General features: G+C 39.4%; 2 protein-coding genes across 2 annotated transcripts in view; both read left to right on the forward strand.

The window, feature by feature from the left end:
• Positions 1 to 4524, forward strand: part of Cbr-mel-46 — a gene marked incomplete at both ends in the record, with an annotated part of 7528 nt that extends 3004 nt beyond the window's left edge. Inside the window, 4 exons of the mRNA XM_045244789.1 lie at positions 279 to 1133; positions 1403 to 1486; positions 1612 to 2371; positions 4048 to 4524. Coding sequence (XP_045095230.1) covers positions 279 to 1133; positions 1403 to 1486; positions 1612 to 2371; positions 4048 to 4524 — 2176 coding nt within the window. The remainder of the gene's footprint in view (positions 1 to 278; positions 1134 to 1402; positions 1487 to 1611; positions 2372 to 4047) is intronic.
• A 942-nt stretch (positions 4525 to 5466) lies between these two features.
• The window catches only part of Cbr-map-2, a gene marked incomplete at both ends in the record, with an annotated part of 5330 nt that continues 1616 nt past the window's right edge, over positions 5467 to 9180 (forward strand). Inside the window, 4 exons of the mRNA XM_002632416.1 lie at positions 5467 to 5518; positions 6558 to 6650; positions 7250 to 7577; positions 8246 to 8402. Coding sequence (XP_002632462.1) covers positions 5467 to 5518; positions 6558 to 6650; positions 7250 to 7577; positions 8246 to 8402 — 630 coding nt within the window. The remainder of the gene's footprint in view (positions 5519 to 6557; positions 6651 to 7249; positions 7578 to 8245; positions 8403 to 9180) is intronic.

Below are 9180 nucleotides of genomic sequence, written 5' to 3' on the forward strand. Positions count from 1 at the left end.
ATAAATTTTCAGAGCAAAATTTGAAGGTTTTCACACAATTTCAGCTGTATTTTCAGNTAGTTCTCTTCATTCTTTACAGTTTTTTAGGCCACAAAAGTTCATGTCCTAGAAAGAAACTATAATTCACCTGATGTGTTTTCTAGGCCGTTTCAACGTGGTGGCCTGGAAAACTCAACTTGCAAAAGTTCGACCACCATGTTAAAATGGCCTAGAAAACGTATCAGATCCTTCTATAATTCCCTACGAACTTCTGAAAATCCCACCTTTTTCTCTTCCAGATGCGAGCCGATCGCCACTCATCTCAAATCTGAAGGCCTCGACTCCACGCACGTCTCCAGTGGGATGTCCCAAAAAGACCGCCAACTGGCAGTGGATCAACTGCGCGCGAAACGTGTCAAAATTCTCGTCTCATCGGATCTAACCGCTCGTGGCATTGACGCCGACAACGTGAATCTCGTCGTCAACGTCGACGCCGCCGCCAACGAGGAGACCTATTTCCATCGAATCGGCAGGGCCGCCCGTTTCGGTGCTCACGGAGCAGCCATCACGCTGTTGGAGGATGAGAAGGTGTTGAAGGGATTCACAGCACTGGCTTATAGAGGAAGGGTTACTGTAAAGCGGGTCGGAGATGTTGATTCGATTCCAGCCGACGTTGTGAAGAATCAAGAGTTTTGGAATGGTCTTCCATGGTTTATTAAGCTGGAGGACTCCAAAAAGGACACCCAGCGGGGTTCTGGCACTTCCAAAAACGACCTAGATTCGGTTCCCGATCGTCAGGAAGCTCTAGAAAACCTTCAGAAGGCGAGAGGAGACTCAGAGTCTTCTTACAAATATGATAGAGATCAGATGATGTCACTGAAGAGGACAGAGAAGCCAAGGTCCCTGAATTTCGACCCAAGGCTTTCGGAATCACCGTCTCCACCGCCAAAGACTTCAGATGCTCCAGAAAAATTCAACCCTCCGTCTCCAGAAGAATCCACGTCTTCTGAACCTTCCCAACCAGTGGATCCAGACGCTCTTCCACCCAAAAAATCGTTCAAAGAGAGGCTGGCAGAGCTGAAAAAGGCAAAAGCGGAGGCTAAAAACGAGCAAAAAACGGAAAAAGCACAAGAGGAAGTGAAGACCAAGTTTAAGTGAGTTTTTGGTTTTGAAAATGGTCCAAAAATCATGAAAAATGGTCTAAAAACGATATAAAAAGGACAGAAAATCATCAAAAATGACCCTAAAATTATGGAAATAGGTCCGAAAATTGTGAAAAATGGACCTAAAGTTATGACAATTGACCCAAAAATCTTTAAAAACAGTCTAAAGTCCATGAAAAATCTTCATTTTTTGACCCAAAAATCCCAAAAATCTACTAATTTTCTTAGTTTTTCTAACCAAAAACTCTGAAAATTTCCAGAAACTTTGCTTGGACCACTTTTGAGCTTATCTGGACGATTTCCACCGTTCTAGACACGTTTTGGATCGATTTAAGCAGAATTAGGTGAATTTTTGAAGCTGAAAAAGTTGGAAAATGAGCTATTTTTAGTTGAAAAATCCTTAAAAATGACAATTTTCTGCTGAAAATCTGAAAATGTCAGCCAGAAAACTTAAAATCTCTAATTTCAGATTCGTTCCAACGCGAGAGAAGGCCAAGAAGAAGTACTATATGCGAGGCGAGCTGCAACACATTCGTGACTCGTTCAGTGCTGAGCAATGGAGAGCTTTCGCCGAGTCCAAATACGATTTATCGCAGGAACCGTTTTTGGATGCGTTTGGAGCTTCTGGAAACGCTGAAAATGGGCGAAACGTGGATTCTGGAGCTCAAAATGATCGAATTTTGCCTGAAAATACTAAAAAATCCGGTGGAAATGTGGCTAGAAATGGTCGAACGTCCCCAAAATCAGATTCTGGAGCTCAAAATGGACGGATTTCTCCGGAAAATGATGTCAAAAAGCCCAAGAAACCGACCAAAAAGGCGCTAGGAATCATCCAGTACAATCGTCACGAGCTCAAGAATATCCAGAAGGCAATCCCCAAAGAATCGTGGATTCCCTACGTCAAATCTCGTTACGATACTTCAGAAGAGCCCTGGGAACTGGATCCGTGGCTTCGTTGTCCGTTTGAGGAACGTCTTCGAAGAATACGAAAAAGAGAGAAGGACGAGAGGAAAAAAGTGATAGAGGAGCGGAAAAAGAAGAGAGATGAGGATCGAAGTGAGCTCGTTTCGATTGGCAAGGTGACACAGAAAGTGGAGATTCGGGAGAGCAGTTGGGCAGATTATCAGGCGAGAGTTCAGAGGGATTTTATGGAATTTGTGGAGAAGAGAGATCAAGAGGAGAAGGATGGAACGAAGAAGCAGCAGAGTTTGAGGAGGATTGGACCAGTGGTGAGTTTTTATCAGAAAATACTAGAAATCAGGGATTTTTGAGCTAACAATCCGGGGGTTTTGAGCTCGAAACTCCCCTAAAATCACTGTTGTGTTGCACTAGAAAAATTACAATTTTTAATCATAAAAATCCACTGAAAAACGAAATTTTTAAAGAAATAATCTGAAAATTGCAGTTTTTAAGCTCAAAAACTGTAATTTCATGCTGAAAATTAGATTTTTGAGCTCAAAATCTCCCTAAAATCACAAAAAATCTTCGAAGCTAAAAAGTGTTGTAAAACACGAATTTTCTGTCGTTTTCGGTAACCATAGAGTCTGAAAATTGTACTGAAAAATAGAGTAGTTTCGACTGAAATTTCGAGCTTATTAGGCTAAAAATCCGGATTTTGCGCTCAAAATCTTCATGTTAGGCTAGAAATGCAGTTTTTAAGCGTAAGGATCATCTTTCTAGGCTAAAAATACGGATTTCCAACTCAAAATCATCGTTTTAGGTTGTAAAATTCGGTTTTTGAGCTCAAAATTCCTCTGACATCATCAAAAATACCTTATACCCTCCTCACCATACCTCCTTCACCTTCTTTTATATAACCTCCACCCTCCTTCACCCTCCCCGCGTAGCCAGGTGGCCTAGTGGCTAACACACCTGTCTAGGAATCTGGCACTTTCTGGTTCGACCCCCTCGACGTCCCAAGCAATGAAGATTTGAAGAAGCTCTGAAGGTTTCCACATTCCGATACTAACCCTAATTAGTTAGGGGGGATTGGTTACTGTATTTGATTACGTCGTAACAGATATCTGAGCTTGGATTTTTGGAAGTTTTAGAGCCGAAAATTGAGGTTTCATAGTTTTAGACCTGGAAAATGGATTTTCCGTCCATTTTTGATCCAAAAACCCTCTAAAAACCACTCAATTTCAAATTTTAGAGCTGTGAAACTAGGATTTTAGCCTATAAATGTCACTAAAAAGCGCAATTGCTCATCTTTAAAAACCTACAGTGACCTAAAAACCTCATTTTTCTTACATTTTGCCAGATTTTTCACCCCAAAATCATTCGATTGCTCAGCTTAAAACTACGGAATTGCAGATTTTTGAGCTTAAAGGTGGGGGGACATGAAAAAAATAATGTTCTCGAAATTCCGTTCAAAGCTCCTCGAGGAGTTGAATTTGTGAGGGCGATGATTGAGAGTGCGGCGCCGCTACCGACTGAGCCACGCGGGCAAAGAGAAAGCACACGTCCGATTGCATACATAAAGGCGAGGACGACAGCTGTACGCAGAGTGACATTAAGCGTTGTACACCGTGACGGTAGAATGCATACTCTAGCTACAAAAAAACTACAAAAAATCTCCTGTCCCCCCACTTTTAAAAACTATAATTTTAAGCCTTCTTACATTTTTGCCAAAATTTTCACCTCGAAAATTGCTCGATTGCTCAGCTTAAAACCACGAAATTCAGATAGATTTTCGAGCTTTAAAACTATAAGTTTAAGCTTTAAATCTCTAAATTGCTAAAATGTAGGAAGGAATCTTGAGAGTTTTGGTTAAAAATTTAGGCTCAAATATCGTATTTTGGCAAATAATCCAGTTTCTGAGCTCAGAATTCCACCAAAATCACCAAAAACTGAAATTTTAAGCCTCTAATCTCCCGATTGCTCAGCTTTAAAATCATTCTTCCAGGTCCCCGAACGCGGCCCGCCACATATCTACAACTATCGGGTAGACATGTACAAACGACGGTTGGCTGAACAAGACGCGTGGCTGATGCAGGAGACGAAGCTGGAAGATGGCAAAATTCAGAATCGCGACGTTCAAACGGAGGATTCAAAAGACGTCGTTAAATCATATGACGTTGGGGGGAAGCAGGTGCTGCCAGAAGTTTCGGATTCAGGAATTCAAACTGATGAAGTGAGGATTCTGGATTCTGATTCTAGAAGTCAGGAGGAGGAGGAGTACCGGGATGATGAAGAGGAGTATTGGGATGAGGAGGAAGATCCAGAAGACGTCAGGCCTTCAGAATGCCGGAACTTCGATATTCCCAACCAACAGCAATTTATGAGGACCATTGGCGAGCGATATCGCCAAAATGTGAATATGCAGGCTAGCATGCAGAGCTATATAGACCTGATGAACTCGATTACGAGGAATTTCTCGTAGTTCAAAATCATTGTTTGCTGTAAAATTCGTATTTCCCCCCTTTTTTTGGTATTTTTTGTGTAAAAACGTATTTTTCCCCCCGTATTTTGTGTTTTCCCAGTATTTTTTGACCCATAGACCAAGCGCATTTTTGTGATTTTTTCGGGATTTTTCCTGGAGAAAATTGGGCTGAAAATGGTATTTTCAGCCCTAGAAAAGTCGAATTTTGAGTGGTTTTTGAGCTAGAAAATGATGGAATTGTTCTGGAAAATTCAATTTTCTGGTCACTTACAGCCCTTGGAAATTGAATTTTCGGCTGATTTTGAAACGGAAAAATTGAATTTTCTATAATTTTTGGATCACAAAATATCCAATTTTCTGTTCATTTCAGCTGAAAAAATCTGAGAATTCCCCATTTTTTGACCAGAATAGTTCAATTTTCTGTTCATTTCAGCCCTTGGAAACCTAAAAAATTGTTGAATTTGAACAGAGAATTTTGGGTTTTTCTGGTCCTGTAATTTTTAAAAAATTGAGAAAAAATCTTTAAAAAATTTTTTAAGATACCGGAAAAGCACTTCAAAGGCGCTCGGTTTATGGTCGTTACAGTTAATTTTTTAAAAAATGTCCTCTTTTTTCCTGTAAAATTCCCATTTTTTTTCATATTTTTTCTGTGAAATTTACATTTTTTCCCTCATTTTTGGCATATTTTTCTTAATTTTTATCCGGTAAAATTTCAATTTTCGGGTATTTTCCTTCGGGTTTTCCTTTTTTTTTCGGTTGTTTTTTAACTAATTTATCATTATTTTCCTAAATTTTTGTTATATTTTCTTCTTTTTTTTCAATTTTTGATTCAAAAATCGGTTAAAAATCCCGTTGAAATTTCTATTGTTATGTGTGTTTTTTTTCAGAAAATTTCAGATTTTTTTAGCTTGACTGAAGACTACAAACTACACAAAAAGAAAGATGCCACCAGCAAACGGAAAGAAAGGAAAGAAGGGAGGAGCCGCAGCGAAGGGTTTGTGTTCAAAAATGCAGAAATTTAAATCAAAAAATTTGAAAATAGCAAGAGAAAAATATTCAATTTGACTGAAAAATCTCCATTTTCAGCTAATTTTGACTGAACATTTCCAAAAGTTTCTAGCTAAAATTGGATTTTCCAGGTCACAATTTTGGGATTTTTGGCTTGGAAATTTCTGATTTAGACCTAAAAATTGCGAGTTTTGGACCAAAAATGGCCAATGTCCACTTCGAAATTTGAGAAAATCTGAATTTTTTTTAAATTGGAAGCCAAATTTGTAAAGTTTGGCTTTTTTTAGCTCCAAAAATCAATTTTTCCGGATTTTTCAGATACATTTTTTTTCTTCAAAAATCTGATTTTTTTGAAATTTGAAAAGATCAGAAATTCGCCGAAAAATTAGATCCAAAATTTTTTAAATTTTAAAGCGAAAATTTAAATTTTCCAGCTCAAAAAATCTTGATTTTGGGAAATTTGGGCTCAAAAATTCCATTTTTGGCTAATTTTGAACTCTAAAAAATCATTTTTTCTGGATTTTTCAGACCTAAAATTTCGAATTTTCGTTTTTAGCCAATTTTTATCCGATTTTTAACAAAAATCTCGAATTTTCGACCCAGAAATCTCTATTTTATCAATTTCTCGGCGGTTGTCCATGTTGTCCATCCCAACACCGCCGCCCACTATCCCATCTCGCCCTATCGGGTACCGCCCGAGTGAAACGCGTCATTTCGTATCGTCCAAAATCGTTCAAACACTCGCGATTCGTGAAAAACGCCCATTTTTGGAGTGGTAAGAACCATTTTGGGCTGAAAATGAGCGAATTTTGGGGAAAACTTTATCTAAAAATCGAGAAATTTCGGCTTAAATTGGTCTTTAAATCGTCCTTCTGCGTCAAATTCTTGACAAAATGACCTGAAAGTCATAATTTTGGGTAACAAATGAGCGAAAAAACTGAAATTTCTGGCCTAATTAAGTCCTAGAAGCGTCCTAGGAAACTGGAAATTTTCAAAAAAAAATTGAGAAATTGACCCATTTTCAGCCGCTCCAGAAGAGGATTTCGACGCCATCCTGGCTGAAATGGCACTTGCTGACAAGAAGGAAGCCGCCAAGTCGACAGCAAAAGCTGCTGGAGGTGATTTTTACGCAAATTTCCAAATTCCAGCATTGCTCAGCTTAAAAATAACCTATTTTTGAGCCAATTTTGGCTGAAAATCATTGAAAAATCACTCTGAAAATATCTAGATTTTCTGGTTTAAAAAACAGAAAATTTGGCTCCAAAATTAAGTCGCTGGCTCTGAATTTAGCTTTTTCCCCCAGCGATTTTAGTTCATTTTGAAGAATTGTGAGCTAAAAGTTAGGAATTTCAGCATTGCTCAGCTTTAAATATGACCTATTTTTGGCTCTAAATCATTGGAAAATACTATAGTAATCTGAAATTTATTTGATAAATTTTGGCTCCAAAACTTAGTCGCTTGCTCTAAATTCGACGTTTTCCAGCGATTTTAGGTCATTTTGACGAATTTTTAGCTAGAATATCACCCTTTATTCAGAGATTTTCCGTCACTTTTTAACGAAGTTCCGCTATTTTGAGGCGTTAAAATCCTTATTTTCAGACTGAAATTGCTCTGAAAACTCTAGAATTTCAATTATAAAAACATGGATTTTCGGCTCGAAAGTTATCATTTCTCAGGCTATTTTGAAGCTTTTTGAGTGAAAATCCGTCTTTTCCAGGCAAAAAAGGAGGCTCCAAATCGAACGACGCCGCCGCTCCAGAAGCCGTCAAACAGGCGTGGCAAGCCGAAATCGCCGCAATGACGCCGATCGATGAGCAATTCCCAGATGGAAAATTCCCGCACTCAAAAGACGAAACCCCATATTATTTGAAGGGAAAAGACGGTCGCGTAGCAACGGACAGAGAGTCAAATGAGGAGAAGAAGGCGTTGGACGCGAGCTACGAGGAGACGTGGCAGGATTATCGACGATCCGCCGAGGCACATCGTCAGGTTAGACAGTACGTCAAGTCGTGGATCAAGCCAGGAATGAGCATGATTGAGATTTGGTAAGACTGAACAATGATCGGAGAAACATGGAATTTGGGCCTAGTAAAAGCTAGAAAACGGCAAAATTTCGCGAAAAATAGGTCCAAAATAGCCTCAAATTGACTGAAAATCGGTTTAAAATGACCTGAAATCCACTCTAATTTGGCTGGAAATGTCCCGAAATGGCTTAAAATTGAATAAAAATTGACTGAAATTCACTAAATAACCTGGCTTAGGTCATTTACCATGGTGGCCTAGAAAACTCGATACTTACAAAAGTTAGGCCACCATGTTAAAATGGCTTAAAAACACACCATGGGACCACCAGGTCGTTTTTAGGTACTTTTAACGTGGTGGCCTAGAAAACCGCGTTGAGAAAGTTAGACCATGCGCGAGTCTGGCCTAGAAAACACATCAGGAGCATTTTAGACATTTTCTGGACCGTCCACTACGATGGCCTAGAAAACACAGTTTGCAAAAGTTAGGCCACCATAGTAGATGGCCTAAAAAACACACCATGGGACCATAAGGCCGTTGTTAGGTAATGTTAACGTGGTGGCCTAGAAAATCAACTTGCGAAAGTTAGGCCAACCCGTTAAAATGGCCTAGACAGCACACAAAGTGAATATCCTAAAAAAAATCACGTTGAGAAATTTAGGCCGCCTTGAATTCATATTCTTTTTTCCAGCGAACGCCTCGAAACCACCTCCCGCCGTCTCATTAAAGAGCAAGGACTCGAAGCCGGGCTCGCGTTCCCAACCGGTTGCTCTCTGAATCACTGCGCCGCTCACTACACGCCAAACGCAGGCGACACCACTGTCCTACAGTATGGAGATGTGTGCAAGGTGAGAAACCGTCTGAAATTTGCTTATAATCACCGAAAACATGGGCAAAAGGCACTGAAAATAGGCCATTTTAGCATGGTGGCCTAGAAAACTCAGGTTGAAAAAGTTACCCCATCATGCTAAAATGGCCTAGAAAACACACCAGGATAATGTTAGACCATTTTTCGGCTATTTATCATGGTGGCCTAGAAAACCCAACAAGCAAAAGTTAGGCCACCATGCTAAAATGACCTTGAAATGGTTTAATATTCACATGTTAGGTGTTCTAGATCATTTTAGCATGGTGGCCTAGAAAACCCAGGTTGAGAAAGTTAGGCCACCATTCTTAAAGATGCTCGGAATCGAATATATTCGTCTATGAAGTTTTCAAGGTCACTCTAGCACGATGGCCTAGAAAACTCAAATTGAAAAAGTTAGGCCACCATGCTAAAATGACCTTGAAATGGTTTAATATTCACATGTTAGGTGTTCTAGATCATTTTAGCATGGTGGCCTAGAAAACCCAGGTTGAGAAAGTTAGGCCACCATTCTTAAAGATGCTCGGAATCGAATAATATTCGTCTATGAAGTTNTCAAGGTCACTCTAGCACGATGGCCTAGAAAACTCAACTTGCAAAAGTTAGGCCACCATGTTAGAATGACCTACAACACAAAAAAAAGAATATCAGTCCGTTTCTAGGTCATTTCAGGTTGATGGCCAACCTTTCATCAATTGACAACTTTTCAATATCTTTGACAGTAACCGATATAAATTACTATTCCTCCATGAGACTCATTC

This window comes from Caenorhabditis briggsae (assembly GCF_000004555.2).
Source record: "Caenorhabditis briggsae complete genome, chrIV, whole genome shotgun sequence".
NCBI classification, from domain to species: domain Eukaryota; kingdom Metazoa; phylum Nematoda; class Chromadorea; order Rhabditida; family Rhabditidae; genus Caenorhabditis; species Caenorhabditis briggsae.